Consider the following 16,503-nt stretch of genomic DNA (forward strand, 5'->3'; position numbering starts at 1 on the left):
TATAAAGGATGGAAGGCTGAGTCAACCTTGGGCCTGGTGGGACTTGAACTTGCAGTAATTGCAAGCAGCTGTATTAATAACAGACAGACTTAGTCTGCTGAGCCACCAGAGGCCCTTGAGTCAGTTGTGTTGTATGTGTGTAAAGTGTGAAAGTGTGAGGTTCCCGCTTGTTGCAGGGGCTATTTTGGGTGAAATGCAGCTGCTTTTACATTGTGTGTAAGTCAGTTGTGTTGTATTGTGTGTGTGTAAAGTGTGAAAGTTGGTTTTTGGTACCTCTTATTGTTTTGTATACCTTATTTATTATTTTTATTATTTATTGTTATTGGCCACACCCACCCAGTCATCTGACCACCAAGCCACGCCCACAGAACCGGTAGGGAAAATTTTTAGATTTCACCCCTGCTTTAAAGCTATTCATGGCACGAGTCCAGACTGTCTGAGGAGCCATTTTACCTAATGCTGGCTAAAGCAATGTATACCTCGTCTTCCAAGGAATTTTGGCTGGCAGGGTGCAGAAGAGCCATGTCTATCATAGCGCCCACACAAGAGTGCATCCACTCTTTCAACCTTCCAAAAGAGCTTGAGGTCATGGTTGTGCCAACTGGTCTGGGCCCCAACGTGGTGTGGCATTTTGGAAGTCACTAATGGATTAGATAACACCCCCACCTTCTCCCCTTGCACACTTTGCTTCCTCCCTCTCCTCTTGGTCAATTTTATTTTATCTGGTGAGATGGACGACATTTCAGTTTAATAATAAAATAAAAATACTGCAATTCCTAATATTGGAACTTCACAAGAAGTGCTAGCCATTACTGCTACTTTGATATTGTCAGCTTTGGAAGCCATACTAGGCCGGACAGTCCAAATCACTCTGTTCCCTCTGCTGTCAGATATGCATTCAATTAGAGATAATACTGTGAGGAAGGTATCAAAATTAAGACTGCAATAGTAAAAATCAAGGTCGGCAGAGAAAGTGTTTCTAACGGAAAAGACAGAATTTTTGTTATTGTTGTTGCCTTAGTAAAGAGATTCCCAGATGGTCAAAGATTGAAATGTATTGTAGACCCCAGATGTGCTTAACACATGGAGGGCCTGGACAAAAGTGAATAGAAATGCAAATAAGTGATGTTATATTTAAGGGTCAAATCTTATTCATATCGATAGAGGCATCCCTCCTGGGATATGAACAGGATTTGCTTGCCATAGTGCTTTGGGCCTATCCTTGACATCCATTTTAATAAATATTACTTTGCTTAATTTTGAGTGAACAGAATATTCTGTACTACTTGAATATAGCAAGCATTAATAAATGAAGCAACTGCTGTTTGTAAGGTTATATGGAAGTGAAAAATAGAAATCAGACTGCTATATTAGACTTGGATGTACCTTCAAAGGATGGGGGATTGATTTCATTTACATAGCATGAGAATAGCAATACGTTTAGGAAGTGACAAAATGCAAAACTAAGAAGGAACTACATTGTCAATTCTGTGTACAAATGCTATATAATTACATAGTAACAGACAGAGGCTGACTAAAATCTTGAAGATTTGCCTTCTCTGGAGTCTGGATTCACGAGAGACAGTAGGGTAAGATTGAGAAACTAACTTTTTCAGAAATATATTGGGGACTACTTTAATAGATAAATGGACTGATGAATCTTGTCAAATACTGTAGGCTAAAGAGTTAACCATGAAATGGTAGTGTGATTTACCAGGTAATTAAAATAACTCCTGGGTAAATGACTAAAATTATTCTTTTGCTTTCTAAGGTATAAATTAACAAAGAACAAGAATCAAAAATGATCATGGAAAAGGAAAGCAGTTTATTTAGTGTCACACAAAATTCCTTAATATGTTTTAATGCTAGTAATACAAACAATGAAAAGCTGTCATCAAATTAATTATAATCATTTATAATAATTTGTAACAGCAATTAAATCAGGAAAGGAACTTTGTGAATAATACTGTATCTTAAATTAAGAATCTCTTAATTTGTATTTGAATAGTAAAAGAAAAGAGTCCTAGCAGTTTTGAATGGAAAAAAGTGTTTCATATCTTGGTGTACCTGCTTTATTCAATTATTACAAATTCTCTAATGAATTTATGCTGCAGTGCCTTATGTTAGCAACTCAGCAGCTGATAGGTTACATGACTAAGTTTATGAATGTAGGGTGTTGAATTCTATCCCATTTAAATTTTCTATCCATTATTTACATAATATTTCTTAATTTAAAGGGATGAAAAAATCATTGATCTACAGCATGAAGAAGATGTACAAAATGTCAAAGGGATGGTTCAGAAAATCATGACATCTATGAAGTGAAAAGTTTTGAAAAACCTGATCTTCTCATGAATAAATGGTATTCTAGTTTATTTTTTGCATCACTTTGGAAGACAAAGCCTCTTGTTCAGTTTGGAGAAACTTAGTTGTATTATTTATTTTCAGACAACTTTTCAGAGAAGATAACAGATTAAGATGAAATCTGTTTTTTACCTGCTTTCTTTACCTGTTTTCTTTGAAGACTATTTGGAATGATTTTCCCCTATGCTTATCAGCATTTTTCTAACTTTTCCACGGTCGACTTACTTTAGACATGTAATATCTTCGAAACATCCCTGTTTCTAAAGCTTTATATTTTTGAGGTATTTTTTAAATCACATTTGGGTTAAGAATTCTGTTGCCCTTCCGTTTTTGCATCATTCACTTTACCAAGAACTTATAATGGTCTTGTCCTATAGCTTAAGAAACACTGAATAGCAATGTGTTAAATTCTTTTGCTTGTGGCACACCTACTGTGTAGAGCTACATATCAAGTAACTTTGAGAAAGGTCAGACATGCGCTTTCCAGGCACAGTTGACACAGTTGACATCACAGCCAAATATTGGTGAGCAGGTCGTATTTCAAAACAAGGTCTGGTTATTGTTGAGTTCCTGGGATTAATAATAGGTGTATATAAAATGAAAGTGTTCTGCTACATTGCCAATTCACAAAATGCTTAATGTCAAACTGTACAATCTTTAGGTAGCCCAACCAGGCCCAGCCAAATAATATTTTCCATCATGATTTAGGTTGCTTTTCTTCCTTAACAGCCAAAGCAATGAACTTCAACTACTGGATCATAAAGGAAAGCTACTGAATTGGTTTTCTAAAATATAAAGCATTGGACTAGGAGCAAGGAATAAGTTTTTATTCTGCTTTTAACAGTTTCTCTCTAAACTTGAAGAAGAAGGCAAGGGCAAAACACTTCCAAAAACATCTTGCCAGGAAAATCGCAGAGACTAGTGCATGTTATTAGGAGTCGAGACAAACTCAACGGTACAAAAGAGGGGGAAGAAGAAGGGAAAGACCTGTAAACTATCATTTTATTAAAAGAGGGATTTGAGTTATGAAATTGATCCTCAATACATCTTCTCCTGAAGTGAAAATATTGTAATGATTTGGGGTGAAGGAGATGTGGGGGAGTGTTTATTATCTTCTCCCTGCTCCATTCTCTCCTTGCTTGTGAAAGCACTTTGCATAGTACTATTTTGTTTGTACACTGACCAGAGTCCCTCTGTGAGGGAGATCCACGGTTTCTAAATGTGATAAATAAATAAAATAGTTAAATCATGGAATGTGATCAGCTATGGAATTTGACTCAGAAAGGGGAAATGGTATAAATTATGTGGAGGATAAATGTTATTTTCAGTAGTAGAGACATTATTGGGAAATACGAGGAACAAATTATAGGAACATAGTGAAACGGAGCTAAGGAAATAAAAAAGGATTTTTTTTTTAAGAATTGAAGTTTTCTATTTTAGGTATTGGTTTCAGCCAACGTAGCTGGTAATCAGGAATGTTGAGAACTGAGTTAGAAAAAGTCTGAAAAGCCCAAGATATAATTCGTAAGGCTGCCCAGAATCACCTTACTGGTGAGAGAGGCGGCATATAAATGTAGTAAATATAAATAAATAAATGCCCCAACCCATTCTCTAGTGCAACTCAATTTTAAGTTGATGTAATAAGAGAAATCATAAGCTACCATCGCAGAAATGAGGAATGTTTTAGAAATATTTGACAATAGAAACAGACCTATCTCTGTGTATGTGTAACACTTGTCCCAGAGACAGAGGTTCACAATATTTTCATATTATGATTTCGTCAGTTACAGAAACTAATTCCTAATTACCGTATATACTCGAATATAAGCCGATCCGAGTATAAGCCGAGGTCCCCAATTTTACCCCAAAAAACTGGGGTAAACTGGGGACTCGAGTATAAGCCGAGGGTGGGAAATGAGGCAGCTACCGGTCGGGGAAACCCTCCCTCCCTCAGCCGAGAAGGCTGGCGGCTCCCCCGCCCCGCCCTCTCACTGCACCGGCAGGGCTTCCCCGCGCTAATGCAAAAGCCCGCCAAGCAAGAAAAAAAAAACTCGAGTATAAGCCGTATATACTCGAGTATAAGCCGAGGGGACGTTTTTCAGCACAAAAACGTGCTGAAAAACTCGGCTTATACTCGAGTATATACGGTAGTTTACAATCATGAAAATGATGGGTTCTCAAAAGTTTTTAAACTACGAATGTCCAGTATTACCATATGCCCCAAGGGCTAATTTTAAGGAATAGTTAATACTAAATATCTATATGGAAGAGTTCATAAAAATGAGATGGACACTGAGCAATTTCTCTACTAATGTTTCTGATGTCATTTAAGAAGCTGTGGTAACTCTTCTGGTAAGATGAGTGAATATTGCATGCTAAGCAATGCAATAAGTGTAACCCCTGAGAACTCCTCTGAATAACCTTTTTAAAAAAATGTAAGACATAGACCATGCCACAGATTTCAATCAAATGGCAGATGATACTGGTAGCAACACAACCAGCCTTGAAACATGAATGTGTGAGTTATGTTTAAAGGGTGGGTTAATTTAATTATGGGTGACCCTCAAATATTAACTTGGGAAAAGCCTGCTGCACTAAAACTGAATAGCTGCTATTAAGTTGAATAATCTTGACTGAGCTAGAGGAATAGTATCATTTATTACAAAGTAGCTCCCTGTTGCGTAAATCAGTTAACTATATTAAGGGGCAGAGTCTGTGTAAAGCCAATATGAAAACTGTATGCTAATAAAAATTTTCTTTTCCCGACACAATTTAAGAGAGGCAATTTAAATCTAAATGTTTAAGGAAGAAAGCAGCCTGTACTTGACCCCTCCTAGGAAGGCAATGAAGGGGATAGAAGATGTGAAAGGTTACACAGTTGGAAATGTAATCCATATGATGAATTAGCTGGAACTGCTTATTCCCTTAAATAAAGTTTAATATTTTTTTAATTGAAAATGCAACTAAAATACTTGAATGGGCTAATCTTGTTTTTTCCTGCACATTTATTTAAAAATAAATATAAATTAAAACATTTCTATGGTTATATTATATTTAAAAGATATTTAACAATAAAACATTGATGAGAGATTTTTCAGATTTGCAGGTCAGCATCTAACATGGTGGTTGTAGTAACATGGGTTAGAGTACCTATGTCTAGTAATATCTGGGGCTTCCAAAGAAGCTGAAGTTAATAAATGACATATAGCATTCTGTGAAAGAGCTGAACCTAATAACAAGCCTACAAGGAGCAGAACCCCCTTAAAAAAATCGGAATTTCTCATAAACACAGAATCTTTGGACTTTACTTATTTCAAGTGTGTCCATGGATATGATGACCATATCAATGAAGTTGATTTTTTTAATCAGATGACAGTTGGTCATATTGTCCATTATTCCCAATGTTGAATGATTCTAAACTTTCTCATTTTCTTGTGAAAAATCAGTGTTGTATATCAACTGGTTGTGCTGTTGTCAAGAAAAAAATAAGCTCCCTGCCCTGTTCCCAACTTTGAATGGTTGACCAGTGGATACATAATGTTACACAACAAATAAAAACCCATTCATATTTTTTTCATTACTCATAGCATTCTTCACATAGCAAATACCTATCTGTGGTCTCGAAAGAATTTTGTCCAGAAAGAATGGAATCATTTTATAAAATCTGTGATCCTCATTACATGTGGATGAACTAAAAATCATCCTGATTTAGCATTAAAGGAACTGAGAAATTAAGAATTGTAAAGATTTCCTTGTGTTCCAGGTGACTGGTGCAATGTAAGACAGAAATTAAATTGGGTAGGATAGAGGTGGGTTCTGCAACAGATTAATACTGTAGTTCTTCCAGTGGTATGAATTGAAGGACTGCATCATTAAACTCTAGCATTATTTTATTTGGAAGATTGTAGGGAAGTTTTTTAAAAAAAACAAAACTTTAGAAGATGCAGAACTTCTCTTGTGAATGAAAGCTGGATTCAGTTGATTATCAATTACTTGCTTTTTAAAAGACCTTTTGAATTCTTGTATATGTATTCAGTGTAGATAGTTATTTCAATTTGAATATTTTTTTCAGAACTTTCAAGACAACTTTTTATTAAAATGTGTGCTAATATGCAGTTTCAGAGGCTAGCTTCACTTTCTTCTCCCTGCTTTGACTAATTTGACCTAGTATATACAATTATACTTTGGCACTTCACTGCTTCTTGTCCTGGTGGTTGTCTTTCTCCCAGTAGTTGACATGCAAGGAAGAACTTGCTAATGTCAGCTGCCTTGTGACTCACTATTTCTTATGGCTAAAATAATGGTAAAGTGAATAAGTCACACCAACTAAAACCCCATTGGTCTTAGTATTTAACGCATCTTCCAGAATATATTACCAACAAGGACCAAGGAACTACTGTAGTATATTTTGGAAGATTGAATACACCATATAGAAACTTCCTCTTTCCTAAATTTCAATTTTTAACAAAATGCCATTGGATTTGCCAGTTCCCTTAAACCTGTTGAGTTCATGGTTTTTGTACCATAAATTTCAAACTGACAAATTTGGAAAGAGACATTGGCTCATCTTTTGTCTTTGTAAAAATAGTTATGATGCCATTTAAAATGTAATCAATAGATTGTACTGTATATGAATGTGTTGAAGAAGAGTAAAACGTCTAGTCTAAGTGCTTCTGCACATCAACCTACTTTGTCATATACATGTAAACAGTGCAGCTGAACCACAGTCAGATTAATTGGACAAGATCTCCCAATGCATATTTGCTAGAATGTTTAATGTTACAGGGATGGTGCACGAAATAAAAATAAATAAACTTTGTTTCAAATCTAGTACAAGCAATTGTATCTTCAATTAACTTCAGTTTGATAAAAACAACAGATTATGTTAGTTCTAGGATTCAGAGAAAATCTAAAGGGCAAGGGATGGGAGGGGATATAAAAATGTGTGTTTGAAACCCCACCTCCTTTTTAGGTATAATGGTGCTGGAGAAATCGTGAAGTGTCTTTTACAGAATGAATAGATTCCAACACAACATACTCTGTCTGTTTGCCCCCAAATCTTGCCAGTTCTTTCCTCTCCCTGCCTCTTATCAGGGAGAGATGCCTTTATCCTCATCTAGACGAACCAATCCTAGAAACACGCGGGCATGGACAACATGAAACAAGCTGTTCCGTGTCCAGAGCAAATTTTGTATGGAACGTTTTGCACATTCCTACAGCTTACATATTTAGTTGGAAATACAAGGCAACCTAGTTGCTGTGCCAAAGGGAATTCACATTCATTTATAAATAGATTTTTATTTTAGAAGTGTGAACAGATACATATATAAAATCGCATTTGTTTATTTTTATATCTAAGCATACTTGGAGTTCACATATCTTTTTTCACAAAGGCAGTCAATGCAGGGCTGCAAGGTTATAAGCAGAGGGAAATGTAGTATTCTGAAGGGAGAGAAAGAGACAGAAGATAAGCACAGTGCAACAGCTAATTAAGCATTTGATGTGCAACAGATGTTCTGTACAGAACTAAAATCCTAAAAGCAATTGTATTACAGGTGTTTATTATGTAGCTTGAATGCAGCTTTAATTGCCTATGTAAAACGGGCTGTGTAACTTCCAAATTTATAATGTGGATAGTTTATTCCAATTTTTAATGCCTTTGAAATCCTGTAACCACTACACAATAAAAAATTTAAGTGTCAGAGCTTAAGAAAGATTTTATTCTCTAACAAGTATGATCTTGAAAACTTACCTTCCTTCCTTCTGGGTATTATAGCACTTCAATCTGTTCAGGTTTTGGTACAGTGCCACGATTAATCATGAGCTAAAGTTGTCCATGTTTTGAGTTTCTCCTATTTTTCTTAATGGAAATCACTCTGTTTAATCACTCTGTTCGATTGTTGCATAAAAAAAATATTCAGAGAAAATGTATTTCTTTATAAAGAAATGTACAAACACACAAGATTATTGAAATAAAGATATTTTTCAATAATGTTTGGTTGCACTGAAATTTTTCAAACTGTGGAAATTAAAAGTGTTTAATGCTGTGTGCTTTTTTACAATACTTATTGCTAAATATATTCTAATTCAATGTCATGCACTTATTAAAAACCTGTGTTGATCATGTTGGTGTATAGTAGTGCTTTTGTTTTATTGTTCTGCTGAATTTCCTCTCCTAAATTTAATATAGTACACAATACAGTACTGTGAATCTTCCACAGTAAACTTGATGTATTATGCATTGTTTCACATTATCAGTTTGCATGGATACTAGATACATCAGTAGATAAACCAATTGATAGACTTATTTATTTTTGCATGATTCTTTATCCAAATGATTTATTTATAGTTATTCCTGTAGCATAGATCACATTTGGAATATAATAAACATACACAATACTTTGTACAGAATTGGTCAGCTGCTTTGGTGAAGAAAATGAAACAGCAAATTCAAGAAAGATTTATTATTCTCCACCTGTTCATTTCCCATCTATTTTTTCCTCTCTTGAAGCAATATGCAGAGCATCATTGCAGGGCTTGTTGCCTAAGGATGGTAGATATCTTTAAGTTCTCAAGTATCTCCAGCCTATATTTAGATCATTAGAATCTGAAAGTCAGCTGCTTTTCAAGCCCTGTTGCATATACCTATAAGAATCAATCAAACTTTCTGGCCAAGAATTCTAGGAGGGGTGCACAATGAAAACAAGAAACTCAACTTTATGCAGCATATAACATACACTTCCCATAACTGCCTAAAATCCTGAACTTAGAGCAGAAAGCTCATTAAAATTTCAGTAGTGTACTGTGGCAATGGAGAAAAAAACTCTCTTGTCTTCTCCATTTCATTTTCCTTTAAATGTTGATCTACAGGTAGTTCTCAACTTACAACAGTTCATTTAGTCACTATTCAAAGTTATAACAGCACTGGAAAAAGTGACATGACCATTTTTCACAGGACCATTGTAGCATCTTCATGGTCACATAATTTGCATGTTTGGCAACTGATTCACATTTATGACGGTTGCAGTGTCCCGGTATCATGTGATCCCCTTTTTCAAACTTCTGACAAGGAAAGTCAATGGGGAAATCAGATTCACTTAATAGAATAGAATAGAATAGAATAGAATTTTTTATTTGCCAAGCGTGATTGGACACACAAGGAATTTGTCTTGGTGCATATGCTTTCAGTATACATAAAAGATACGTTCATCAAGAATCATAAGATACGACACTTAATGATAGTCATAGGGTACAAATAAGCAATCGGGAAACAATATAAATCACAAGGATACAAGCAACAAAGTTATAGTCATAAATGGAGGGAGATGGGTGATGGGAACGATGAGAAGATTAATAGTAGTGCAGACTTAGTAAATAGTTTGACAGTGTTGAGGGAATTATTTGTTTAGCAGAGTGATGGCGTTCGGGAAATCCATTTCCCACAATACTTGCTATTTCACTTTAGCTATTCCTTAATACTTAACACTTCTTTTCACAGTCTTAGCATACTAGCATTAAACTGATAATCCATTCACATAAAAAGTTATTAGTTTCAGTTTAGTGGGTATTTCCATGTGTTCATCGTGCAGTTTTGCTTGAGTGCACAATAAAGAGGCATGAGCCATTATATGTCAGATTTGACTTATTTTGAAATACCTTATATCTAGAATGGAGATGGTGGAAGATAACACCACTTCTTAGACAGAACCTTATGTAAGTTTGCCTAGAGTCTAGACATTTGTTATATACTCATCATAATGTTCAAAGAGCAAAGTTCATGCTGGGACATAAGAGACAAAAGCTATGTGTATGTGTGTGTGTGCACAAATGCCTTAAAGACAGTGCTGATTTCTGGTGACTACTTGGACAAGTCCCTGCAGTCTTCTTGGCAAGATTTCTGAAGTAGTTTGAGACAGAGGCCAAGTTCACTGAGCTGGCATTGTGCCTAAGGCAGGACTAGAACTCACAGTCCCAGTTTCTAGCTTGATACCTTAACCACCACATCAAGCTGGCTTTCACAAAAGCAATCCTTAATAAATAAATATAAGAGGCAGTACTGTACTGTAAATAAAAACTACTTGCTTATGAAGCCCAGTAAGTAATTGGTTAATTTGACTTCTAGTTAATAACTGAAGTGATTTGGAAAGATTACAATGTTAATTAAAAAATTTATAAAAACAGAAGAGTTAATAAAATGTGATGAAAATAAAACATGGAAAATTCACTATTCCTGAATAGAATGGAAGTTACAAGAAATGCTGTAATTACAAAAACGGTGAGTAAAATGATATTTTAAGTCATTTATTTATTTATTTTTGAGTGGCATGATGTGGTCGGTTGCTCCTAGTTCGGTCCAGTTCTATAGAAGCAGTAGCAAAACCGGCGGGAGGCTCTGCCCACCCACCACGATGTCATTATGGATGATCTGTGCATGCAAAGAAGCGCACGTGCTCCCTTTGCGAACCGGTAATAAAGGTAAGTAGAACCCACCCCTGGCCTAGAGGTGGAGTTCTGGCCTCACAATCAGGAAGGAGGCTGTGGGTTCGATCCTAGGTAGCGACATGGGCACCCAACCAGTAAATGCTCAAGCTCCATTCAGTTGCCCTGACTCTATCCCAATGTAAGGGATTACAGGGTTGTTAAAAAAACATTTTTTTAAAAAAGGAATATTAACATCAGAAAGATGTTCCTGGTAGAATGCTAGATGCTAAGCTTTTTCTACTCCTGTGAGGTACTTCCTATAAATAAAATGTCTTTTCTGTTATAAAATTAGTTCAACTAATCAGTTGAATTTACACCTTCAACATTCTATACATAACACCTAGAGTGCTTCAACATCTGACTTAATTATGGGCTCCCACAATAAAATGTAGCTGTAAAGAGGTTTCATAAATAAAAAAAGAAAGGGTGAGCTTCCTGAACAGTTAAAGGAAGTATGGTAGAAAAGAAAAATGTAGGAATGGAGTCTGCAAAGTTTCAGCTAGTAGAGAAGTTGGAAGATCTAGAATTCTGATTCTGGAGATTCAAAATGAAAATGTTCCTAAAATCTCAAGTAATTTTATTTGTGCTGCACAAGGAGAGACTCTTGGGACCATGGCAGGAACAAAGAGCTTGAGGTACAGGAAATAACACTAATAGAGTAATCATTGCTCTGGATAGAATTCTACATATATACACATACACATACACAAACACACACAGAAAACACTTCAACTCTCAAGAAGTATGTAATCTTGATTTTATTCCACATGTTTAAACTTAAGAACCTTTAGGAATAAACAAAGAGCCAAGATATGTAGCAGATCACTTACTTTCAATGAATCTTTCATTTGCTTCTTTTTGTTTACATTCCTTCTAACTGCTATCATTTACAGAACATGTGTTGTAATGTGCACTGTACATTGTGTTAAATGTGCCTAATATCCAGCTAATGCTCCATAATTTTAATAAAATACTTTCAACTGTATATGATTTTTTAGTTTTTTACCTAATCTGAAACATATACATAGTTAATGCATTCAGATTTTTATATATGAACAAAAATGTACTTCAGGCTCTGCAAGAAAAAGGTTAATTAACCTTAAGATATTTTACTTTTTTCAGACTCAACTTGGCCAATTTTCAACTTGGCCATTAGAAGATGTTTTTTCCCACATTGTGAACCACTCATCTGCCTCTAAGAGGGTCACTGAGCAGTGCTCAAAATACAGGTAGTCCTTGATTTACAACCATTTGTCTAATAATCATTCAAAGTTACAACGGCACTGAAAAAAGTGACATGACCAATTCTCACATTATGACTGTTGAAGCATCCCCAAAGTCATATGATCAAATTTCAGGTACAACAATCATGGCAGAAAGTTCTTAAAATGGGGCAGGACTCAATTAAGCAATTGCCTTGCTTAACAGCAGAAAAATTGGGCTCAACTACATCCATAAGTCAAGGACTACCTGTAGACCTAAATTTAAAAACCTCTGAAGACATCTTACCATGTACGCTGCTTCCTTTTTGATTAGTTCCATTCAAAGATTCCTTTTATATGTGCAATCACATCTACAAATGATGCATCGTTTTTGTTTTAGCTAAATATTAGCTATATCAGTAAAATAAACTTGTTATATTGATCCTATGGAGAAATTGGGCCAGTCACTCTCTCAGCCCTAGGAAGGCGGAAATGGTAAACTGTTTCTGAAAAACTTTACCAAGAAAACTGCAGGGAGGCACTCTTCCCCTCCCAAAGCTGTGGATACAGTTAACTTGCAGCATGTATAGCAGGGATGGGTTCTACTTTCCTTTACTACGGGTTTGCAGTGGGATCGCTCGCGTGCGCTTGCTTCTGTGCATGAGCAGAAGCTTCCTGATGACATTGGGGTCGGTGGGCAGAGCCTCCCCGTTTTACTACTGGTTCGCATGAACCGGACTGAACTGGGTGAACCGACCACTGATGTGTTTCCCCAAAATAAGACATCCCCTGATAATAAGCCCAATCCGGCTTTTGAGTGCATGGCAATAAGGCCAAGTGCTTATTTCAGGTTTGAAAAAAAATATAAGACAGGGTCTTATTTTCGGGGAAACACGGTACAGTATATCATTATGATAAACATGCAACTATTTCTGGTAAAATATATAGAATCTTCATTGATACCTTCTTATTTAGATTTTATAATGCAAATTATTTAATGTGGGGACAAGTAACTCCTTGATACTTTGACCATTCTGAGGAAGATTTTTGGGTTTCTCTTCCACAGATGGCTGACTTCACATATTGTTTCCACAGCAATGTTTTGTTGACAGTCTTCATCAGTAGTAAACACGCAGACTGAAGCTGGGTAAAATTCGTATGTTTTGCAGAGTCATTTCTCAAAGGCTTTGTTGCTGAACAGCGTCCGAGTTCTCAAATTATTCATAAAGCACAACATGCAATTTTACGTTGAAGAAAAAGATCGTTTTTCAAAGGTTTTAATAGAGAGGACGGGATTATTGAAAAACACGCACCCCCAATGGAAGTGAGTTTGGTGCAAGATTTTAGGAAGCCCTTGGTCGTCACAGTTTTACACCACAGATGAGCAGTACAAGGCAGTCGGTGAAAGAGACTGAAGCTGATCGCCCAAGGAGGGATACGAAGATGATTTCAGGCGATTTAGGCACGACTGAAACAAATTACTCCTCGTATCTGACCCTCAATGTGCAGGAATCGCACGAGAGGACGCACAAACGTTGCCGCTTGTGGTGGCCGCCTATCATACCTTCCTTTACGAGCCCGCCTGCCACTTCGGCGGGTCTCCTGCGGGGAAGCGGCTGCAATCTGGTGGCTTTCGTCCTGGTCAGAGTACGTTGCATAGAAACCGCCGCTGCGACCGACTTGACCGCCAAGCTCCCGCTTTGTGTAGCCGAGAACCAGGGAGTAGGTTGGGGGTGGGCGGGGGGAGAGAATGCCAGGGCGCCGTGCAGCTCTCGGCCCTGAAGGAGGCGGCCGAGGGTAGACAACAAGGGACGCTTCCCGCCCCGCCTCTATATTTGGGCTCCCACTGAAACACATTTTATTCATTTTCTCTCAACCGCCCCTCCCTCTCTCTCTTTCCTAGCCCCCACCCCCACTCCCTTCCTTCCCCCCCTCGGGTTCGATATTACCTGCTGAGGATGTGATGTCATGGCCTTATTATCCTAATGTAGGCTGATCTCACGAGCTCCTCAGCCAATGGGGCAGCAGGGCTCTCCCCACCTGCTAGGAAGAGAATTCCATCATTCTTGGAATTCTTCCCTCGGCTAAGCGCACCGCAGCGCGCGCCGAGCGGTCCCCGAAAGCGGCTGGCGAATCTGCAAGGCTTCGCATTGTTTTGGGAGAAACCAGCCGCGCGACCCTCTTGCCCAATCAGCGAGCAAGGCGCTTCCTGGGCTGCAGCCCCCGCGCGACCGAGCTCGGCGACCGGGGAGAAACGAAGGAGAGCTTGGAAGCGAACGCGGCAGGGCGCGCGGCGACTTTCTCTCTCTCTTTCTTTCTTTCTCTCCCCTGCCCTGCCCCAGCCCCCCTCCTGGCCCGGTTCGGCCCGGCTTTGCAGGGGGGGAGCGCGACTGAGGAGCGCGGAGTTCTTGCAAACTGGTGAGCGAGGAGACTACAACGGGAGCTGGAGTTGGCGCGGCCCCTCGTCGTACCCGCGGCGGAAGTGCGGTGCGGCAGGCTTGGTTTACGGAGGGCTTATGGATTAATAGTGCGGCACAGGGAAGATGCTCGTAGGCGCTTGGCGGACCCTGGTAGAAGCTTGGGGCGGGAGGCGAGAGGTCGGAGATCGCCTTGAAGCGGGCCCTTGTGTTCTGGAGGGAGGGGAAGGGGAGGAATGGTTGCTTTCAGACCTGCCGCCCGTTCCAAGCCGTGCTTGGAGCGGTGTGTTGACTCCTGTAGTAGATAAAGCGTTCTAAACGAATAAAAAAAAAAGGAACATTCATTCCCGGCTGCAAGTGGAGAAAATCGCGGGTTAGACTTCGCGCGTCTGTAGTCTGGAAAAGTGAAATCCTGGAGAACACGGGGGGAGAAGGTGGGGGAGAAAGGGAGAAGAGTTGCAATGAACATGTAGTTAGTTCTTCATATTACCACTCCTCCCCCCTCCCCCCCCCTTTTCCTTCTCTTGTTTGTTTTGCTGGTGCTAATTTATCCTTACTTTCGAATATGCTCATTTGGTAGATCGTCGTCGCGGTGTTAATATTTACCCTGCGCGAAAAGCGCTCCTCTTGAGCCTTAGCTTTGAAATGGATCGCTTTTCACTGGCCTTTGCGCGGGGACCCTCTTTGCGCTTTTTTTTCTTTTTCTTTCCTGAAAGAAGAGTTTTCTCGGGGCGCTGCCCATTCTTTTTCTGGGCTTTCTCTTGCGAGATGCCTAACCGCCCACGATTGCGTCTCCCCCCGCCTCCCCTTAGCACCCTTTCCGTGCTGAACGCACTCAGAATGTAAGCAAATGTTAACGTTACACTGGACGCGATCTGGAAAGAAACAAAGCCACTTAAAGTTAGGTGCGCGCATTCCTGTGCTGCTTTTGTCACGGATATCCCACTTCTCGGGTTTGAACTTGAGGCTGTCTAGCAAGAGCTTGACACTAGCGAGGATGGCAGTTGATACTGGTATGCAGACTTCTTTGATGGACAAGTTCGGTTTGCTTAAGTTTTGTGGGAGGCGTTTGTTTTGTCCACCTTGACGCTAACAGTTGCAGGCTCTTGCTATTATCTCTGCCATGTCCCGCCAGTGCTTACCAGGATGACACATCTCTTATAGCCTTGTTTGGACTTGTCAGTGGCAGTATGACTTCTGCTCTTTCTTGAGCCCCTTTGATTTTTTAGACAGCTGCCTTCTGCAGGATGCTTTACACTGAAAGAGAGTCATTCAAGAGGCTTTGGGAATTTCCCAGGGTTTTGCTGCCTCCATGCAGAGTAGCATCTTCTAGCTTGTGAAATCTTCTTGAATTAATTGAGATTTTATATGATTTGATCTGTTAGCCCAGTCCGGCTGCAGGTAGAGAATCCCCCTTTTTTGCAACAGCTGGGATATAATGATTTAAATTTTGCATGTGTTCAGCTTGAGAGGTGGCATCGGTGTTCGAAAAATAAGTTCAGAGGCAATGAGGGCGAACTACAATGAAGACATACTAATATTTTTATTGCAGTTAAATGCCAAGAGGAAGAGACATTTCTTTTGCTGTTTGTTTATTTCTATTTTCCTATGCACAGTGATTTTGGTACACTCTCCATGGGGTGATTGGATAAATAATGAAATACTATCCCTTAAGGGGATAGGAAAGTTGAATTTATCACTTTTTATTTATCCATCTCCATATTTATTTTCTAAAGCAATCTTTTTTTGTCTGAAATTATAGTTTTGTAAACTTTTGGTCAGTTTTGGCTAAAGCTGAAAAGTTATATGGTCCATTTTGTTGATTTAAAGCAGAATTTTTTGCAACCTACCTTTACTAATACTGTATGTTAGCCTATATCCAATTTATAATTCGGTATAATCAAAGTGTAGGTAAATTAATAGTTTGCCCTTTGGTTTCCTGAACTCTCAGAGCAAACCCCTAACCTGGATAAGGACCCTGGTAAGGTTGGTGATTTATTCTTTCTCTCCTGGATTCATATTGATAGTTGAAATTAACA

The 16,503-nt window shown here is 38.5% G+C and overlaps 2 protein-coding genes and 1 long non-coding RNA gene across 5 annotated transcripts in view; 2 read left to right on the top strand and 1 right to left on the bottom strand.

The window, feature by feature from the left end:
- The window catches only part of TAMM41 (TAM41 mitochondrial translocator assembly and maintenance homolog), a 37,107-nt gene extending 28,932 nt beyond the window's left edge, over positions 1-8,175 (top strand). The window contains exons 8-9 of one of the 2 annotated variants that reach the window (XR_009153747.1): positions 2,238-2,362; positions 3,094-8,175. Coding sequence is in view for 1 of the 2 variants with exons in the window: in XM_058171743.1 (XP_058027726.1) it covers positions 2,238-2,311 (74 nt within the window). In the remaining variant the exon portion in view is untranslated. Of the gene's footprint in view, positions 1-2,237 lie in introns of both variants that reach the window. The other variant, XM_058171743.1, reaches the window with a different exon arrangement.
- Positions 7,647-14,124, bottom strand: LOC131192533 (uncharacterized). 2 transcript variants are annotated; one of them, XR_009153749.1, is made up of 3 exons: positions 13,997-14,124; positions 8,117-8,253; positions 7,647-7,806 (listed from the first exon to the last, which is right to left on the bottom strand). It is a non-coding gene; the product is annotated as an uncharacterized LOC131192533 (long non-coding RNA). The 2 variants fall into 2 exon arrangements; XR_009153748.1 differs by lacking the exon at positions 13,997-14,124 and having other exon boundaries at positions 8,117-9,060.
- Positions 14,125-14,145: 21 nt separating this feature from the next.
- VGLL4 (vestigial like family member 4) overlaps positions 14,146-16,503 on the top strand; it is a 105,571-nt gene continuing 103,213 nt past the window's right edge. Inside the window, exon 1 of the mRNA XM_058171745.1 lies at positions 14,146-14,465. The gene's annotated coding sequence lies outside the window, so the exon portion shown is untranslated. The remainder of the gene's footprint in view (positions 14,466-16,503) is intronic.

Source organism: Ahaetulla prasina, chromosome 2 (assembly GCF_028640845.1).
Source record: "Ahaetulla prasina isolate Xishuangbanna chromosome 2, ASM2864084v1, whole genome shotgun sequence".
NCBI classification, from domain to species: Eukaryota; Metazoa; Chordata; class Lepidosauria; order Squamata; family Colubridae; genus Ahaetulla; species Ahaetulla prasina.